Source organism: Saimiri boliviensis, chromosome 13 (assembly GCF_048565385.1).
Source record: "Saimiri boliviensis isolate mSaiBol1 chromosome 13, mSaiBol1.pri, whole genome shotgun sequence".
NCBI classification, from domain to species: domain Eukaryota; kingdom Metazoa; phylum Chordata; class Mammalia; order Primates; family Cebidae; genus Saimiri; species Saimiri boliviensis.
In genome coordinates, this window is record NC_133461.1 from 60,609,776 (window position 1) to 60,631,599 (window position 21,824).

The following is a 21,824-nucleotide window of genomic DNA, read 5'->3' on the forward strand; positions in this document are numbered from 1 at the left end:
GAAATTGATGAAAGCTGGACCAGAGAATCAGAAATTAAAATCTTCAAAGAATCACCATTATAGATTATTTTTTGCTTTTCCATTTCTTCAGCTTCAACTAGAATTTTATGTTCAAAGTTAGGAAAATTTACATGTAACTGTCTGCAAAAACCCATATGCTCCGTGTCAGTCAGTACCACTTACTTTTAATGAGATAAAATAGCTTACTTAAACTTTGAATTTTCCCATTGGGTTTAGATGATTTAGCTGTTTATCCAGCAGTCTTATACTTAAAAATAGATGAGATGACATTTGTGGGTTCTTTAAAAAATATCCTTTGGAGAAAGAAGCAGAACACTAATGCTACATTTACCATTTACATTATATAAGAGAGGCAAGTTTTCACAGAGTGAGTGCTTCATAGAAAAGACCCTCCTTTCTAACATAAAAGCTGTCTCTCTTCTGTAGCCAGTCACCGTCATTGCAGATATAAGAGTCCCACGTGAGTTTCATTATCTGGTGATTATAATTAATTTAATGGAAACAAATGTAGCTGCAAAGTTCAAATAATGAACTTGCCTCCCTTCTCCCTTCCAATTATGTAGTGCCTCCCCCCATTGCCATTATTCTTTTATCAACTATTTATTGAGTGTCTACTACGTGGGAGGCACTGTTGTTATAAAACAAATATAAAGATGACGTTGACTATATTTAACTTGACCTTATATACCTGTTTAATAATTATGCCACCCTGCCAGAAATGAGAAGTGATTAATATTAGCCTTAGACCTGCTGTCATACGATTCCACAGAGTCTAGGATAAGAATTAAAATAAGTTGAACTGAAAATATACTGTCACCTGAAATTGCAAACTGGGTAGGTATACAGGAGAACTAGAGTCCATTAAAGTATGAAATATTAAAATCAGTGTTCCAATCGTGGTAGCATTGCTGATGGCCAAGGATGATGACACCCGGAGGAAATGAAACCAAACACATCGCTTTCCCACTCAGAATAATACACCTATCTTAGGATCTTACTGATTTTATTTATTTAAAAAATACCCTTTAGGAGAAAACTGCATTTATCAGGTAATATGAAAGAGGAAATGAGGTCAGTGTGAGGGCATGGGTATATGCCATCCCTATGCAGCATTCTAATCTTCGGTTTTTATAGGAGTTTCCTCTGAGCACTTATCAAAGGTAATGGGATTAGATTTTTTTTTTCTCCGTCGTCAAATGTTCTCCTCACTCTGAATGCTTCATACAGATCGCAGGCGGATGAGCTTTTCCCACTGAGGAGGACTTGCACTTTTTGCCCCTCCTAGGATGTGACTTGAATTACCCGGCTTGCTCCACGTCGGGCTTGCCACCTGCTCCGCTCCGAGGTGGCCACTGACCTAAAGGCATCGCAGGGGCGGTCAGGGAAGAGGGAGCAGGAGTTCTCAGCCACAAATTTTTCCATCTCCCCTCAGGATCCACCTCTCAGAGGTAGTCTAAGTGGCCCTCCTACCAGATGCATCGTTTTATCACGACTGTAGCGTTCTTTTCTTAGATTCTGCCAAGCCTTTTAATGGGCTGGGGCCCCTGCTAAGAGCAGGGATTTTGTGTTTTCTTTTGAAGAGCGTGGTAGATTTCTGAGCACCCTGTGGCATTCTGTAAAAGTGATAAATACTAATAATGAACAATGAAGCAGGCTCTTGAGTTGGGGCTGGCTGTAGAAGAACTCAGAATGAGGGGAAAGAAATAAATCAATTTCTAACACAAAGGCAAGATTTAGCCTCTCATTAGATCCAACTGCTACATGTAAAGAAGGTTGTTAAGAAAATGGCACAGGGATTTTGTGAGGTGGAGCCAAGCCTGCGAAATAGGCTTTCAAGATGTGTTTTCTATCTTCCTTCCAATTTTGGGTGTTATGATGTAACACGATTTTGAAATCCAAGCATATGTTATTTTCTTTCTTCTTTTCCTTTTATGTTTAAACCTCCATTATGAGGAATTAGCTTTCCTTCCTTAATAATTCAGTTTATTTTCCATAAAAAGGAAGCATTTAGAAATGTGATATTAGGAATATGGCCCCCTTTCAGATCTTCCCAGCTCTATTTGTATGTGGTTTTAGACTCAGCTGTAAATACATTAATTTATGCAGCAATGGGTATTATAAATCCTACACTTTGTACAGATGTAGCCTCTTTCTTTTCATAAACAAAACTTGAAACAATACTAAACTTTTAAAAAGATAGACATAATGGATGATTTCACTTTGAGAAAGCAGAATAACCCAGATTGTAAAAGTCATGGACAGAGACCGGGTGTAGTGGCTCATGCCTGCAATCCTAGAACTTTGGGAGGCTTATGTGGGTGGCTTGACTGAGCTCAGGGGTTTGAGACCGTCCTGGGCAACATGGTAAAACCACATCTCTACTAAAAATACATAAAAATTAGCCGGGTGTGGTGGCGGTATCTGTAAACCCAGCTACTCAGGGGGCTGAGGCACAAGAATTGCTTGAACCTGGGAGGCGGAGGTTGCAGGGAGCCAAGATGGAGCCACTGCACTCCCCTGGGCTACAGAGTGAGACTGTCTCAACCAGAAAAAAAAAAAAAAAAAAAAAAAAAAAGAGAAAAAGTCAGGGACAGGAATAAATGGAAATCGTACACATTTCTCTCTCTTGACTTTATGGTAGTTTGGAAAAGAGACCATTAAAAAAAAAAAACCAGTGTATTACTAATTGATGGCACCTAATGTCTTAGTAATTTATAAATAACGTAGATTGGGATGGAGCCACAGAATTCTAGAATGGGGAGAAGAGAGAAATAGAAGGCAGAGACAATTTTAGAATAATAGCCAACTGTCTGTGGAGAAAGAGGAGCTCAGTGAGTGGATGAAAGAACTGAGTTTGCCTGATGTTTTAATCTAAGATTACCCTCCTACCACATGCACAGGACCTGATTATAGAGTATTCAAAGCTAGTAAAAATGTAACTAGACCACCTGAGCTAAGGAAATAGCAAAACATCAATTGTTCTTTCTCAGGTTTAGTCATGCTAATCGGATTCTTTCACAGTTAAGAAATATCCTATTGCATGGTTTATGGGTAAATAGGACTAGAAATTCTCAGCAGTGGTAAAGAACTGGAACTGGGCATGGCTGCTACACATATTTGTATTTCTGATAGCGCCTGGCATTGCGCCTTGCATACACAGAAAGTTCAAAACTACATGCTTTATGTATGCCAGAAGTGTAGGATTTCACTCTCCCCTAAAAGCACTCTGTTTGATAGAGAGCTGCACTTTTTCTGCTTACAGCAAGGGTAAACTCTTAGAGCCAGGTTGTGAACTGCTTGTTGTGGGTATATGATGTAGATATTTAATCACTTGGTAACTTATTAGTGATATATTTAATTCATTTAAGGTGATTTATGCTTCAAATGTGAACATGATGTTTTACTACTGATTTTACTATTTAATAAAAAGATAATGGTTGCATCCATTTATAAATTTTGCATTAAACGTGACACATTTATCTTTTCAAAGAAAAAAATTATTAATCTCAGAAAATTTTCCTCAAATATAGAAATACACCAGGCAAAAATCAACTTCTGGTTTTACTGTATAGAAAATAAATGAGCATGCATTTCATGTGGTATTTTGTTATTCTCCTTTCATAACCTGCTTTGGTAAAAAAAAAATCATATCATAAAAGCGATCGCAAATTAGATCCGGGAGTGAAGAAAACTTGTTTTTAAATTCTATCTTAGATATTGAACTATTAAATAGATGATAATGAAATTAACGTCTGTTTCATGCATGGAGCAGTTCTATTACGTTCTTTTGTAATTTCTTGCTTTTGAGAGGTTAAAGTGGAAGGGCTTATTTTCTTTAGACACTGACCCTGGGATTTATGAACTTCATTATTTTCTTTATCTTATGATAACTAGGCCCACAGGGTACCATTAATGAATCAATTCATCAATCCATTCATTCACATTTATCGAATGCTTCCTGTATGCCAAGAACTGCGGGAGTAGAAACCACCAAAATCAATAAAATCAATAGACTTCTATTTGTCTCTGGGGGTCTGCTCTCTATTTGGGGAACAGGTAGAATTCTTGGAGGAGAGGGAGCAACCAGCACTCAAGCTTGGTGTCAGCAAAGTGTGAACATTGCTAGAAAATCCACACAGAGGCATTGGTAGCATGGAAGCTAGTTTAAGGAGGTCATACTTGTCTTCGGACTTGAATCATGGGCAAGACTTTGCCAACTGGGCAAAGGAAGGAGAGGAGGGTAGAGTGGAGACAGAGTATACGGAAACATGATCACATAAACAGGCACCATGTGTACTCGTGGGAAGCACCAAGCTTCACTTCAGACCTACGGCCTCTCAGGGTACTGCTAGAAGCAGATTCTGCTGAAGGTACTGAGTTAATAGTCTGGACTTGGTTTAAAGGCCCAGGAGGTCTCTTTCAGAATTTATTTTCTTGGACTGCCTCTTTCTGTCACCAACATGGCACTGAGAACAATCGAAAGCAGTTCCTTTTGTTTCTGGGACACAGCTCCTCTTTTCTAAGATTCATGCCTGCTTGCCCAGGGAAATTCCTCAAACCAGTCTTTCTCCTGCACTGATCATTCTCTTCTGAACAGGACATTCTGCCAACTGCCAAGACACCTGGCTACTGGCCCCACCCTCAATCACCATGCCTCCTTTCTGTAGGAGACCTCACTTCTATTTATTTCTAAGCCCCACAAATGGCTTTACTCTTTCGACATTCTCTTTCTGGACTTCCTCTAGTCCCAGCATTGTGATTCCTCTGACCACATATTTAAGCACATATATAATACTTAGAGGGCCTCTCTACTCCACATTTAACCCTTGTAATATCGTATTTCTTATATTAATACTTTACTCCTCTTTATCAGCTCATTTGGAGCCACCTTTCATTTCCCAAAATATCACCACCGTATTCTTTTGGCTGCTGTATCAAGTTACCATAAACCAAGTGGCTTGAAAACAACTCATATTTAATCTCTTACAGTTGTGGAGGCCAGAAGTCCAAAATAGTTTCACTGAGCTGAAACCAAGATAGCAGAGCTGGGAGTCCTCTGGAAGCTCTAGAGGAGAATTCATTTCCCTGCCTTTTCCGCTTCCTAGAGCTGCATTCCCGGCATTTCTTGTCCCCTGGCCCCTTCCTCAATCTTCACAACCAAGAGCAAAGCACCTGCAAATCTCTCTCTGCTTCCATGGCCATGTAGTCTCCCTCTGCCTCCTTCTTGAAAGGACACTAGTGATGACATTTAGAGCCCACCCAGATAATCCAAGACAATTTCCCATCTCAAGACCCTTCATATAATCACATCTGCAAAGTCATCTTTTCCACATAAGATAACATCCTCAGTTTCCTGAGATTAGCGTGTGGCCCCATCTGGAGCCTCTATTCTAACTATGACCATCAACACTAACACCATTGTTAACCGAGTACTTACTCTGTGCCAGGCATTGTTTTATGAGATAGGCAGCATCATCATTAGCTCCATTTTACAGATGAAGAAGTTGAAGCACAGAATGCTTTAGTAACTTAGTGCAGTCTTACAGACAGAGAAGTGGTAGAAAGAGCATTCGAATCCAGATCTATCCAATTGGAAAGCTGTCACTCATTCACAGAATACCCTGTTGCCTTTTTTACATTTTGCAATTGACTGTGTGCGTCTGTGTGCTAGTTTGAATTAAAGGAACCTAAAAACGATCACGGTCAACACAAAATGGAAAATTTTCCAGAAACTGCACATGTCCCTCCTCTAGCTGTACTTCTAGATATTTCTTCCACAAAGAGCACAGTTAATTAAGTGGCTAGGTGGTAACAACTAGCAATTTGCTTTGCCAGTGAAATGCCAGTGGAAGCCCCCTTAAGTTGGCTGACATCAGGTTACTGTTGAAGAACATTAAGGACTAACCGAGTTCAGGTAAAGTGCTGTGGAAAGAGTAATCACAGAGCAGGTCCAGGAAAAGAATCCCTGTTGAAAAGGACAATGGAAATGAAACAAAAATGGGAGGCCCAGTTACTTTCTCTATAGAGAAAGCCAGAAAGGCTGAAAACCCCTGTAGACATAGGGCTTATGGAAGAAAGCTTGAGAATAAAGATTACAGCACAAAGAGAGGTACATCCAGTTTAATTTAAAGGAAAAATACACTCAGAGCGGACTATTGGAGGTCAGACGCAAATGAACACTGGCAGGCAGTGAGAAATTAAGGATTTAAAAAATGATCATTATACATTTTTAAGAATGACCTCTTTCTCTTATTCTAAGGAGGCAGTAGATCACATGGAAAATAGAAACAGTGGGTCCCTGGAGTCAAACAGACTGAGGGTCCTATTCCTTAATATCAGTGTCATTCATGGCAACTTAAGCCTTAGTTTTTTCATTTAGAAAATAGGAATAACAACATGAAGATTAAGGAAATTATATGAACCACCATAGCACAGTACTTTGTAGGAATGAATAGCATAATTATTATACCTGGTTTCTGTAACTTCAGCAAGACATAGGTAATACAGCTTGTTAAAGAGTCCAGCTAGCTGCTTGTGCATTCAGAGAGAATTCACTCTGTGCCAGGCAAGGTGCTGGATCATGGGCCACAACTATGACAAGAGACCAGCTATGTTCTTTCATGAAACGATCTAGTGGAAGAGTTAAACAAGGAAACAGGCAATCCTACCTAAGATGGAAGAGGCATGAGACATAAATGATGGGTGCTATGAGAGCATACTGGGAGGGGGTACCTCACTTAAACTTGGCCAATGGGAGAAGTCTTCCCGGAGGAAATGTCATCTTAGATGAGACTGGAAAATTGAGAAGAGGTTAAGTATGGAAGAGAGAAGTTTGGGGCAGGCAGGCAGAAGAGACAAAGGAGGAAGCAGCTCATGCAAAGTCCCTGGGCAAGAGAACTTGGCGGTGCTGAGAAAGGGAAAAGTAGAGCAGTGTGGCTGAAATGCAGCAGGGACAGGGAGAGTGTTAGGAAGTGAGACTGTGAGGGAAAGAGGTCCCCAGCTACATCATACTCTGTAAGTCACACTAAGAAGTTTAGACTTTATCCCAAGGGTAAAGAGGAACCAGTGAAGAATTTTTAAGCAGAAGATTTAGTGATTTTATCTGTATTTTAGAAAGATCATTTGGGCTATCACGTGCAGGACGAACTGGATTGAGGAGAAACTCGAGGGAGGAAGACCACTAGGAGATACTTACAATAGTCTAGCTGAGCAATGATGGAGGTTTAACTGGGATCGTGGCAAAGACAGTGGAGAGAAGTGGATAGAAATAAGATTCAGTATTTCCACACCCCCCCCCCCCCCATTCATTCATTCAATGAACGTTTATGCTTCTGCCTTGGAGGAGTGAGATGAAGGTGAGACAGAGAGAGGTATCAAGATTGGCCCCATATTTCAGGGTTAAAAATATACATAGATAGTGGTGCCATTTACAGGGGTAGGAAACAGGGTGACTGGCTCTTCTGGGGACACTGAGTGCGGTTTCTGACATGATAGGTTTTTGTGTCATGCCTTTATTTTTTGTTACCTAGATATCGTTGTGTCCCCTAACCTGTGAGAATAGATGAGGTCATATTAACAGTAATAATCTAGTCCAGTGATATTTTAGTCCTCTCTCATCTTTGTTCCTCTTCCAGTTAATTCCGATTGTCCCTAAGAATGAGCTTCACGTGTATTTGGGAACAAATCTGTTTGCTGCCTTCTGTCAGGCCTCTTTGCAATGGTGCCAAGAACTTCTTATGACTGTGGGCCATCTGTACTGAGGCTGCTGTCTCAGTCACCACTGTCCTCAGCTGGTACCTGCTCTGTGGCCTTTGATGTGTGTGCGTATGTAGGGAAAGTGGTGGTGCTGCTGCTTTCTCTAGATTTCTCCATTAATTAACACAGAGCTGATGTGTAAGTTTGTAAATAAGACATTCCTCACATTTGGCATTGCTAAAAATACCTTCGAGGGCTAACAATTTTGCATCTCATCTCACAGCATGCATGGGTTGACCACTACAGACAAAAGATCATGAAACGGATGCTGGCCCAACAGCCTTGCACATTTTCATCCTCAAGTTGGTTTTATGTAGCAATTGTGGATAAAGCGCTCTGCTGGTATAAAAGTCTTCTTATTGTACAAATGGCAGGATATAGAAGACAACATCGCGGTGGTTATAAAAATTTGTTTCCTAGTTTGTTTCTGCCAGTCTTAAAATGAACATAGATCAATTTACAGGTTCTGTATTAGTGATAATTGGGGAGAAAAGAAATGGAAGAAAATAGCAGAATTAAATAAGCACAAAAGTGCATGGGGTAGCCCAGGATACTTTGGAATGATGAGGCGTGAAAGAAGAAAACAAAATGAACACCTTTTAAATCTAAAACAATACACCACGTTTGAGCCTTCAAGATAGTTTTACAAAGAGAGAATAGCTGTGAAATCAAACATTTAAGTACGAATAGGTAACACGTTTGTCTTATTGTTCTTAAAAATTAACTATGATAGATTGAAATTCCATTCCACACTCCTACTTCCTGATGGTTTACTAAATTACAGGCATTTCCAGAGAAATGCCTAAAAATTTTAGGTGAACCATCGATCATATTTTAGGTGGAAGTAAGTTATATGTGGTAGCCAAACACTTGCGCTCAAACTCTCAGAATCCTGTTTATACTTCTAGGAAAAACACACACTGTGAACAATTTAAAGGGATGAAATAAATGTTCTTCTTTATCTATAAAACTCTGATCGTGGTGTTTAAAGACTTCACGAAACAAAAACACCTGTGCCCACAGCTCGTCTCCCATACATAAAAACAGAATACGAAGAGGAGACTATGGGAATAGGAGGAACATTTCCTTTCTATTTCTCCAGTATTTCCCACATGCTTTGGCTGTTTTTGAATAGACCTTCTGAAATATCTTTTGAGGTCACCTACTTTGTGAGCCTAGAGTCTCTGATTTTCAGGTGACCCGGCAGCAAGCCTAGAATGTCTGAAAACATAAACCTTACATTTTCCATTTTTGTCTTTCTTCTAGAAAAGAAAATATGATAATTTCTTCCCCAGCTTGCTAAGCCTTTGCTAGTTTCAGGAATTTCTGCTACCATCTGATGAAAATCAAAATCCCCGTAGTGTTTAAATGACTTCACAAAAAGCTGTATCACAAAAAGCGAAGCCAACCTAGTAATTGCCTCATCACTTCTTGTATTTGAGATAGAGTAACCAAGGTAGCAATAGAAGTCTCAGAGAGATCTGATGGTTTCTAATTCCATAAACTTAGTGGACAAGTACATTTTCCACATGAACCAAAATCATTGCCGCCATGGTGAATCAAAAAACTAATAACCAAAATTCACATTACCAGTATGTTGGTATTTTAAAAATCCAATCTTACAAAATAGAACTCACCTAAACTGAAGCTGTGGAATAATTTTAGCAATTGAAAATTACTACCTTCCCTAGAATAACATGTACTTAGAAATGCAATGATTCAGAAATCAACATGATGTATGTATTCTGCTTTTCTTTGCAGCTTAGAGCAAATTCAACATCAACTTACACTGTCATACTAAATATATTCAAAAACCAGTGCTTAAGTAATTTAGCCTGTCTTTGCTGCACCTAAATACTCTGCCGTTTAACTAAACTCACTCCGTACTATAGATGATAAAATATTAATATACACGTTTCATTCTTATTAAAAAGCTGGATTTCTCCCTTAGTCTTGCAAGTACTATAAGCAACCTCATCAGAGGAAAAGGGTATGCTGGGGGTACTCTTTATAAAATTGTTCATCCCCAATTCACAGACATCATGGAACATGAAATTAACTCCAGCATGTTGAAAGAAAAATTATGGATTAGCACAGAAATCAAGCACAAAGAAACAATTCTTTTCCTTCCCATAGCCCAGAATTGCTATTAGCTTACCTTATTAGCTGGAATGCCAAACAGAATGTCTTTATGGAAAATTAAGTTCATTATTCATCTCAGCTTTGATTTGGTATAGTGCAGCTGAGAGCATTTAGCTTCTCTCTATGATTTGCCGATTCTAAGTGGTTGAGTGAGGCAGTAAACACAGGACTTGGGGGTGGGGGGAGAGTGGTTGGTCATGGCTCACAACTCAAGACTTGCAACTTTACATTTTCATTCATATAAAGACACTTAATGAAATAAAACCCTGTAACTGAAGAATAACATTTAAGAGAATGCTTAGCATTTTTCAGCCTGTGTAATTTTGCATAGCAGTTGTAGTGTCCGGCATGCTCACTGTCCCAGCAAAATCATATTGCTGTCTTTCCTTATCTCAGTAAATTCTGGGCTATTGATCACTTTGCAGCACATATAGGGAGTAATGTATATTCTGTTAAGGGGAAGTCCCCAGGAGGGACCGATTTCTACAACTTGCTAAAAGAAGCATGCTTGATTGTCTGACTAGTGATGGAAAGACAAATGCATTTTACAGTGTTGAAGTATGCACAGGCACAAATTGGACAGAACACTCAGTTAGCTAACAGAAAGATTTTAGGGAGTAAAAGAATAGATTTCCATCCTTGAGACATCAAATTCTCTTTTAGAGAAAAAGTAAGTAATACCTCTCAGTAATTCATTCATTTTCTTCAAAAGAATTAAACATGTTTTAGAAACCTTTGGCAAACACTTCTCATTTTTTAAAAAATTGACTTCCATAGAGAAATGTCCCAGAAAATCTTGTTTAAAGGGTATCTGTGTCTCATTTCTAGATGGGGCAAAGGAACTGCTGCAGTGCCCTCTTCGAGGGATTTCACTTTATAAGTTTTAAGTTGGCAGCATTTACTAAAGTCCAGCTTTGCTGAGTGCAGCCTGCAACCATATTAGATTAGCAAGATCACCTTTAGATTATCAATAGACAAGGACAGTATGACGAAGCAAAACAATTTCAGTTTAGAGCAAAGACATACACCTTTCTTTTCTTCGTCACCATACAAAACCAAACCCCCAAACTTTCCTCTACTGAGTTAATAAAAGCATGGCTGCATTTAATAAGAAACAACAAAATCATAATTAGATAATCGGTTTATCTCAAAATGTTAAATATAGTGTCACCATATGACCCAGCAATTATGCTTTTAGGTATATACCAGGAGAAATGAAAACATTTCATTGTTCATACCAACACTTGCACACAAATGTTCATAGCACCATTGTTCACAATAGTCAGAAAAGTAGAAACAACCTTCATATCCACTAACTGATGAAAGGATTTAAAAATGTAGTATATCCATACAATAAAACATTAATTGGAAGAAAAAGAAATGAGGTATTGATACATGCTATAACATGAATAAATCTTAAAAATGGTATGATAATTGAAAGAGGCCAGTCTCAAAAGATCACATATTATAAGATTCTATTTATATGAAATGTCCAGAATAGGCAGAATCTATAAGGACAGAAAAGTAGACTAGTGGCTGCCCTGGGCCTGGGGTAGGGGGATTAGGAAGTGACTGCTAACAGGTACAGGATTCTTTATTGGAGTGATGAAAATATTCTTATCTTAGATCTTGGTGATGGCTGCACAACAATTGTGAACACACTGAAACCACTTAATTGTATACTTTAAATGGGTAAATAATATCACAATAAAAATTTATTTTAACATGGTGCATTCCATTGATTTGTGAATGTTAAATCAACTTTACATCCCTAAGATAATATTCTCTTGCTCAGGATGTATAATCTTTTAAATATATTCATGTATTCAATTTGTTAAGGGCTTGTATGTCTATTTTATGAGGAAGATAGGTCAGTAAGTTTCTTTTCTTGTAATATCATTTTCTTGCTTTGGTATCAGGATAACATTGGCCTAAGAAAATAAATCTTGTTTTCGGAAAAAAAGAAAAGTCATAAAGTTATTAATTTGCCAAAAGAATGTTGTCATATGTTTATAATTATATGGATGAATTATATATAACACATTCTACGCAAGGCAGATAGGGAGAGGTTGGCGAGGAGAAAGGATGACCCCCAGTATGGGATGCTCTTGGGGACTAGCTGGCTGCAGATTTATCTCAAGAACCACCTGTGCTGGTGTTCTATCATGACTAATTTTCAGTAAAAAAAACAATCCCCAAGTCTGCAAGAGTGAGAGCACCAGAAAACAGAGGACCAGAAGGAAGAGGAACAGGAGGAAGAAGAGAATAAAGATGAAACGGAGGAAGGAAAAGAAAGAGGAAGAGAAAGACAGAGGAGAGTAAGATTCGGGAGAGCTGTGTTTGATCAGGTGCGTGAAAGGGCAGGCAATTCAAGGAAAGGTAGGATTCCAAAACGTGATTATAGTGACATCCTATCAAATGATCCAGATGAGAATAAAAGAAGAAAGCCTGGAAAGCAACCAAAAGAATTGCACAATGAGGGTTTTGAAGTATTCCAATGAAAGAAACCTGTTTTCAACATGAGAGATGAATTCACAATCAAGAAAGAACATAGGTAAGTGATGGGTGTCTACACAAAGTGCCCCAGAAGGGCTAAAGCACAGAATGAAATGAGGTTTGTGAATTTTAGAAAGAGCCAAGGGCCACGCACAGTGGCTCACTTCTGTAATCCCAACACTTTGGGAAGCTGAGATGTTTGAGATCACCCTGGGCAACACAGTGTGACTGTGTCTCTACAGAAAATAAAAAAATTAACCAGGTTAAATTAGCAAGCCAGTAGTCCCAGCTGGTGAGGAAGCTGAGGTGGGAGGATCATTTGTGCCCAGGAGTTCGAGGCTGCTGTGAGTCATGACTGCATCATTGCACTCCAGCTTTGACGATGGAGCAAGACCCTGTCGCCAAAATAAATAAATAAATAAAAAGCCAAGGACAGTAAAAACCAAAAAGACTTTTAAAAGAGATAGCTTGGAATGACTAGAACAAGGAAAATCCCAAGACTTGTTCCAGATGGTACAATGTGAACAGATGATAATGAAGGAGGAGGAAGGGGAGGAGGAGCAGTAGGGAGGAGGGAGGAGAAGGACAAATCTCAAACTCTCACACTTTTATTTTTCTACTATTTTCTCTAACAGAGGACGTGATCTTCAAATTCCAAAAGGTAGAATAAGCATGATAAAGAGAAATTTGAACCCCAGGAAAACCTCTTCTATGCAGATGACTCATACATCTATATTTTTGTTCCAGAACTCCCATGTAAGTATCAGGTACTTGCCAACCTCACTTAGATACTTCAGAAGCGCTGCATACATTGCACCTTCAAAACCAAACTCTCCCGCCCCCACCTCCACCCCAACAGTAAACGTACTTTGGCTCCTGAAGAGTTCTGCACTTCGGTGAATGGAACCACTGTTTTCTATGCAGGTCAGAAACCAGGGTACTCATTTTAGACACTTCCCTCTCCCACTGTATCACCAAGTGATATTGATTTGGAATCTCTGGAAACTACCCATTTACCCCAATATCACTGTCACCACTCTAGTCCGATAACCATTTTCTTGCACAAATATTTTATTTGTCTTTAACTGATTCTCCTTTTCCATTGTCTTTCTCCTTCCACTCCATCCAAAGGGATGTTTTCAGAGGGCAAAGTAGATATTAGCTTTCTTCACTCCTCCCCTCATTACTAACAGGATATAAAGATTCAAATGTTAAATGTGACATCTGGAGCCCTGTGGCATGGTCCTGCATCTTTCCAGACTCATCTTGCACTCTCTGGGTGACACAGCCATGCTAGATCCTTTTCTCACCTTTTTGTTTCTTTCTGCCTTTGCGTATGCTCTTCCCACTACTTGAGACATGATTCCCTTGGCTCATTGTCTAATTAAGTCTAACTTTTCCTTCAGCCCTCATGCCAGTCTTACTCCCTAGGGCCTGCTTTGCTGAACTTCTCAACTCAGTATGTGATTACCTAATCTCTTTTGTAGGTATTGAGCCAAGTGATAATTCGGGATAAACTTTACTTATGAGCAGAAGGTTCAAAAGGTGCATGGGTCACTACACTCTTAGTATCTTTGAAAAACTCACTTAAATTCGTTAAATTCACTGTGGAGAGAACTTCTAATAGGATGTTATTCACTCTTCTAATAGGACGAGCAGGAGGGGTGCACTGCACAGAGGGAAACAGGAAGTAAACACTTTGAGATCAGGCACACTACAGAAGTTCTCAGGTGCTGATATGTAGGAGAGTGCTAAGAAATACTAATTCCACATGCCCTAGACCCCATGGGGCCCTAGTCCAGTGGAAAGCTGAATTCAGCCATCGTTTCTGCTCATGAAGAAAGGGAGAGCCCTGACTGCAGACATTTCACAGCCAGAGAACCAGGGCAGACCTCTCAGAATAATTCAACCATAGCCCTTACCATGTAGTAAAGTGACATTCATCTGTGATTGATTTGAGAATGTTTATAACACCACTGAACAATGGGAGCACAAGAGCAGGAATCATATCTGTTTCTGATCATCATCGTATCCTTTGCCTCTACTCAGGGCCTAGGCATTTAATAAATATTTTTGAAGAAATGAATGACAGGCCTCTTAAATTGCTAGGCCGTGGTGAGTGGGTAATGACAACATTAACTGCGATTAGCAAAGCACTTGAAAGCAAGTGTTTTATATAGAGTGTTAGTACTAGTGTGCTTGTTTATAAATCCGATCTTTCTATGTCTTTCTCTTGTCAACAATGCTGTGATGCCATTAAGGCATAATGATTCAGTATTAGTCAAACACATATATTCTGCTTAGAAAATTAGCACGTGGGATGGTGAGGCCAGGTGTAGTCGTTCACCCCTGTAATCCCAGTACTTTGGGAGAGCGAGGTGGGTGGATCCCTTGAGGTCAGGAGTTTAAGACTCTGTATTTTTAAAACTAAAACTACAAAAATTAAAATAAAAAATTTTCTACTAAAAATACAAAAGTTAGCCAGGCATGGTGGTGGGTGCCTATAATCTCAGCTACTTGGGAGGCTGAGGCAGGAGAATCACTTGAACCTGGGAGGTGGAGGTTGCAGTGAGCTGAGATCCTGTCACTGCACGCCAGTCTGGGTGACAAAGCAAGACCCCATCTCAAAAAAAAAAAAAAAAAAAAAAAAGAGAAAAAAGAAAGAAAGAAAATGTGGGATGTTGATTTAAAATATTATAAGATCCATTAGAGATTATTAATTTAATTTTGCCAATGAAGACATTTTTCTGTTTAAAAAGAGGGCACACCTAAAAATGCTAAGCTTGAGTTTTTGTGCTTGACAAATTATAACTCCAAGAACTTTTGGTAGGGCCCCCAAAATCAACCTGGGCATTCTTAAAGATTGTTAAAAGAAATGGTGGTGATGAAAGACTGAAGATAGACAAGACTTTGAATCTTTAAAGATATATGTTCTGTATATAATAGCATGATAGGCTTGACTTTGCATCTCAGCATCATCCTAGAACAGGCTGTTAAATAGAAGGTCTGTGAGTGCTTCAAGAGGCAACCCAGCTTTATAGAGAAGTAATACACTAAGCTGTCTGTGCTTTATTTTTATTTTTTACTTTTGAAGATTAACTTGGTTGGTAGGTAAACACACACACTGAGATTCCTTATCCAAAATCATCTTCATAGAAAAAGAAAAAATAAAAGCAAAAACAAACAAAAAAAGGAGAAAAAGATTTCTAAATGGTAACAGGACTGATTTTAACAGGGGCTGAATTTTTTTCACTTCTCCTGGAATCCATTCCAAACAACAAAATCAACAATACAACAAAATGAAAAGAAACACCCACAAATTACATTTTCAGCAAAACCAGCAGATAATCCACAAACTCCAATGTCAGAGTCAGGCAGAAAGCCAAGGAGAAAAGTCTTAATACTGTGGTAGGTAAGTGGGAGGTATGAAGGGGTTCTAGATATAGCAGAACTCAGAAATCTCTGAATATCCGCTCCCCCAAAGTAAGGGCCTTAATCCAAGAGGAAACTGCTGCAGAAAAGACTGAAATTTACGCAGCAGGTGGAGAATAAATGGCAAGTCTCATTAGGGTCAGGAAAATTCTAAAAGTGTTACTGAAAGTGACTGCATCATCTATGTTCCCATGTGACAGGCAGCCTGTGAAGTGATCCCTGAAGTAACTGAGGAAGAACAGAACTAGGTTTGGTTCTGAGTTATATGATGGATGACTATCTAGACGCATCTTATTATGAAGAAACAATTCACATTGTAGCAGCAGCAAAGGAAGCCCTTGATGCTTGGAAAACTACTGCCCATCGTTCCCTCCACAGGAACATTCTTTTGATTTCCTAGGAAAATCCAACTTATTCAAATAGGAGTAATATACAAGTAATACATATATGCATACGATAAAAAATATGACCTGTGACATGAGTTTACCTATATAACACACCTGCACATGTACCCCTGAACCTAAAATAAAAGTTTAAAAATGAAAAAATAAAAGAAATCTGAAGAAGAGGAGTTAGGAGTTTCTTGTAAACAATGGAAACTCAACTGAAATATATGTTGTTACAAAAAATATTAAAAGCATAACCCAACATTCTATTATTAATTAAACCAATAATTAATGAAGCAGTTAGAGCTGTAAAAGATCTCAAATCAGAATTATAAGAACTCAGGGAAGAAATTAGAAGAAAACAGGAGGTTATTGGTAGACTTCTGGAGGATGTAAAATGGGAATTGGCAGAATTGGAGAAAAGGAGAGTAAAGGAAGGGACATAAAAGACAAAAAATGAAAATGCAAATAAATTATACAGAGGCAAAAAAGATAAAGAAGGATTAGAGAGAAAAGGACATATACTGAATACAGGCAAAGGAGAGCTATCATATGCATAGCTGTAACCTCAGAAGAAGAAAGCCAAAACAGTGGAATAGAATGATTAAGATATAATTCAATAAAATGTTTCTAAAATAAAAAAAGCCTTAAATCTACTTATTAAAAAAGTATACATTGAATCAGTGCAAAGTCATTTGGAATCATCAACACAAAGGCATATCCCAGAAAAATTTTTGAAAAGAATCCTCTAGGTAGTCAGGCAAAAAGATAAAATTAGTTAAGGAAAAGAAAATGAGGTTGACATCAGATTTATCCACAGAAACATCTAACCTCAGTAGAGAGTGGAGCAGGATCCATAAGACAGCAAGTTAGAAGGCAGGAGCCAAAGATTTTCTATCTAATAAAGCACCCCTTCAATATCAAGACTCAAGGAAAAAGACAGCTTTGAGCGTGCTAGGATTTAGGTAATATTGCTTCCTCATATTTTCTAGGGGAGGATTCTAAAGGAGGTGCTATAGACTAACATGAATCAACAGAGAAATGTTGGCAAAAGGACAAGTAGCCAATGTTTAAATGATCCAACATGACAGGAAGTTCCTGTTGGCTACAGATAGATACACTTTGAGATTTTTTTTCTATTCCCAATTTGTTATAATGTTTTTTTTGTTTTGTTTTGTTTTGTTTTGTTTTGGTTAGATCATTAATGGCTGTTGAATGTTTGGAAATACCTTTTCTGCATATATTGAGACAGTCCTACGTACTTTTCTCCCTTTAATCTTTAAGTGCTGTGAATTATGTGAATATCCTTTCTAATATTAAACTTTCCTTTTGTTAAGAAATAAGTATCTGGCCATGTTATTTTACATTATTTTATATTATTTAATTATATTTCTAGTTTAGTAATAATTTTTATGTAAGATTCATGAAAGAAATTGTATTTACATTTTTCTTTCTTAAGTGGCCCTTGTTTGGTTTAAGTATATATTAAATCCTGAAACTAACTGGGCATCTATTTTTGTTGTTGTTGTTCTGGTTTTTAGAAGCATTTTTATATGACAGGGATTACTTTTTCTTGCAGGTTTTATAAAACTAATAGGGTGTGGTGTTTTTCTAAGTAAATTTTAAACTCAAATTTTAAATTTTAATATGTCAATTTCTTAAGTTGTCATGGATACTCAAGGTTTCTGTTTTTGCTGAGTTTTAAATGCTTTATTTTTCCAGGAAACTGAACAGTTACACTTTCAAGGTACAGGTTGGGTATTCCTTATTTGAAATGCTTGGAACCAGAAAGGTTTTGGATTTTAGAACACAGTCACGGGCCAAATGACATTTTGGTCAATGATGATTGCATCTAAGACAGTGGCCCCAAAAGATTATAATACTGTTATTTTTACCTTTTTTATGTTTAGGTATACAAATACTTCATGTGTTATAATTGTCTACAGTATTCAGCACAGTGGCCGTACAAGTTTATAGTCTAGGAGCAAGAGGTTACACCATAGCTGAGAGGTGTAGGAGGCTCCCCTCTCTAGGTCTGTGTCAGTAAATGCTATGATGTTCACACAACAGCCAAACTACCTTATGATGCATTCCTCTGAAGGTATTCCTGTCATTGAGTGATGCCTGGTTGTGTTTGCATTTTACTGGTTCAGCAACTCGAATCTGAAAATCTGAAATTCAAAATGCTCCACTGAGCATTTTCTTTGAGTGTCATGTCGGCTTTCAGAATGTTTTGGATTTTGGAGCATTTTGGATTTCAGATTTTCAAACTAGGGGCACTCAAATTGCATTCATATGTAATTTGTTTCTGTTTTCTTTCTTTTTCTTCACATGATAGATTTAATATCTACTGTGTATATATCCATGGCCCTTTTTACATTTCTAATAGTGTTTATATTGTGCTTTTCTTTCCCTCCTTGGTGACTTTACTCAGAGGCTTATTAATATGATCAGTCTTTTCAAAGAACAGCAACAACACAAACTTGTAAACAGTGATTGTGTCTGGGGTATTTCTATTATCTTCTTTATGTTCTTAGATATTTTACAAAATTTCCCCAACAAATGTATATTAACTTTACGAACCCCTTCCCCTAATAACACCTGTAACAAAATGACACACTTTTAAATAAAATTTTAAAATTCAGACTGAATAGGAGGTTCACAGCTGGTTGAATGACTTTTCCTAAATGGTATCTTAATAATTTCATGAAAAAGAATAGGACAGTCTCTAATGATAAGCAGAGTCTTTCTTTCTGGCCCTACTGTGAACTTTCAAAAATTGTCAACTTCCACAATGATATATTGGATACAATTATGAGAATTAAAATATAATACATTGGGGGGAAATAGTTAAAATACTGGATCTCAGACTTAGTGTTCCCAAATTTTGACAATGAAAACAATTTTTGGCAATTCAAATGACATTTTTAGATGAGTGATTTAGAAACAAGTTGTTCTTTCCTCAAGATTCTACTGCTATTTTCTGGAAAATTATAGTAATAAATAAAGAACTCTAAGATGACTACTAACGTAAGTGGAGCTCCCTGTACACAGCAGTGTACACGCTGCACATGAATAAGCAGTGACCCTTGCCTAGAACACACTCATATCTGTATAATAATATTTAATGCAGATAAATGTAATACTTCACATTGTTTCAAATCATCTGAGTGTGCAGTAGAATGTGGAGAAAACTATCAGTATGACTTCATATAAAAAAATGGTTCCAGAAATGTTAGCTGAGTGTCAGGCAGGCTGACATGATTACCAGACAAGCTGGTACTTTGATAGAAGTTCATGTCCAAAGATTTCCACTGAAAGCTGTGAAGTCTGGACCCAAATGAAATAATATTCACACAATTACACCATAAGCTAAGAGGGATGCTTTTCTTGGGGTGAGATACAATTTGTCAGATAAGATGCTGAAAGTCCTGTTCTTAAAGAATTGCTGAAGGCAGTATTCACAATAGTGAAGTCATGGAATCAACCTAAAGGCCCATGAATAATAGACTGGATAAAGAAAATGCAGTACATATACACCATGGAATACTATGCAGTCATTAAAAAGAATGAAATTACGTCCTTTGCAGCAACATGGATGGAGCGAGAGGCCATTCTCTAAGTGAACTAACAAGAGAACAGAAAGCCAAATACTGCATATTCTCACTTAAGTGAGAATATTAAGCACATATTGACACAAACATTAAGCACATATTGACACAAACAAGGGAGTAACAGACTCCAGGGCCTAGTTGAGGCTGGAGGGAGGGAGGGAAGAAGGCGAAGATCAAAAAGCTGCCTTTTGGGTATTATGCTTACTACCTGAGTGATGAAAGAATCTGTGCACCAAGCCCGCATGGCAGGCAATTTACCTATGTAGTGAACCTGCATAGTTATCCCTTAATCTAAAATAAAAGTAAAAAGAAAAAAAATGCTGAAGGAACTAGTTCTATTGATGGTGGAATAATGTTTTGCATTAACCATTTGAAGGAATGCTGCATGGTGGAGTAATTAGGTCTATTTCCTGTTTTCCACAACCAATAAAACGGAGGTTGATTGAAAGAAAAATTATTCTTATTTTATGGCTCCAAGACAAAGTAAAAGAGAGATGGATTTGGATTTACAATAGAGAACAATCGTCAGCAATGTGTGTCAAGAATGGGAAGTGCCTCTGGGGTAGAAATCCCGGCCACTTTTCTAGAAGTCACTGGCAATATGTGTGGGGAATCCGTCTATGTGTAACATTTAGTGTTTTGCATGACTGTTGGCCTGGCTCATCTACTTCCAGGAATTTTTCCTGAATAAACAACTAGATGACTATTGAAGAGTTTGTAACAGTAAAGGAACTGAATAGGTTACTAAGTAAATACGAAGAAAAGAAAAAGAAATGTGAAAGAAACAGTAACGAGAGCAAAGGGAGTTGGGAAAGAGAATGAACTCAATGGAACAGAAACTACAGTTATAAGCACTGGGGTAAAAAAGAGTATGAGACATTATTAGAAAACGGCCAGTCAAAATAAGGTTGAATGCAGGACACTGAGGCAATGGCCCAATTTTTTTGTTAATTAGATGAGAGAATTGTGATTGCTAAAATTAAACTTAGATTGAGGAACTCTGGTGAAGTGAGGTCAACAGAAATAGCTAATAGGTGGGAAATTACCTTAGTCACTTGGAACTGAACAAACCTGTTACTAATGGGTAGTACATTGTTTATAATATAAAGAAATACAGCTGATTATTTAGCATAATGCTACATCCATAGAGGACTTTGGTATGTAGTATGAAGAAAATGTTTGCTCCAGAAGTGTGCACTCCAGACTAGATATCAGCACAGACATTTGTGATGCCTCCATTTAAAAACAACAAAAAGAGCCAAAAACCTCTGTAGATTATTATTCAAAATTAGAATAATTAAATTATTGTAAGATGCTAAGAATTACTTGCATTGCTTTCTTCAACTTGTAGGATGTGTGCAATATTTGGGAATTCTAACCAGAAAGAGTTTTAGCCTTTTACTGAAAATGACATTTATGATATTCATAATAGTAAAAAAATTATTTTAAAATTCAAATGACAAACAATTGGGAACTCAAAATTCTAGCCATGGTGTATTTGCATACTTTAATAATGATACATATTTTCATTAAATGATAGACTATTATTAAAAATAATGAACATTTATCAAAATGATACAAAATGATTTTTACCCTATCACTTTAGGGAAACTCTTGGCAAGTTCAACTGAAATAGTTACTTCCCAGTTGCCAAGTCTTTCTGTCCCCCCACTTTTTTTTTTTTATAGAGTCTCGTACTATTGCCCAGGCTGGAGTGCAGTGGTGCGATCTCGACTCACTGCAGCCTCTGCCTCCTGGGTTCGAGTGGTTCTCCTGCCTCAGCTTCACAAGTAGCTGGGATTACAGGCACCTGCCACCAGTTGAAAGTATAGCTATGCACCCAATTTTTCAAACCATAAATTTTTCATCATTTTTACTTTTCTCTTTCCTGACACCTCAGTAGTTCAATCCCTAAGTCCAGGTAATTCTATACCTAAAACATGTTTTTTCCTATTTAAAAAACTTTCACCATCAGTTC

At 37.8% G+C, this 21,824-nt stretch overlaps 1 protein-coding gene across 20 annotated transcripts in view; it reads right to left on the reverse strand.

The window, feature by feature from the left end:
* Positions 1-21,824, reverse strand: part of DLGAP1 (DLG associated protein 1) — a 966,546-nt gene that overhangs the window by 328,996 nt on the left and 615,726 nt on the right. For 2 of the 20 annotated variants that reach the window (XM_010335540.3, XM_010335538.3), the window contains exon 1: positions 9,935-11,274. The exons of 17 other annotated variants lie outside the window; for them this stretch is intronic. In XM_010335540.3, coding sequence (XP_010333842.2) covers positions 9,935-9,985 — 51 coding nt within the window. In that variant the 5' untranslated portion in view covers positions 9,986-11,274. Of the gene's footprint in view, positions 1-9,934; positions 11,281-21,824 lie in introns of those variants that run through there. One more of the 20 variants, XM_074383724.1, reaches the window with a different exon arrangement.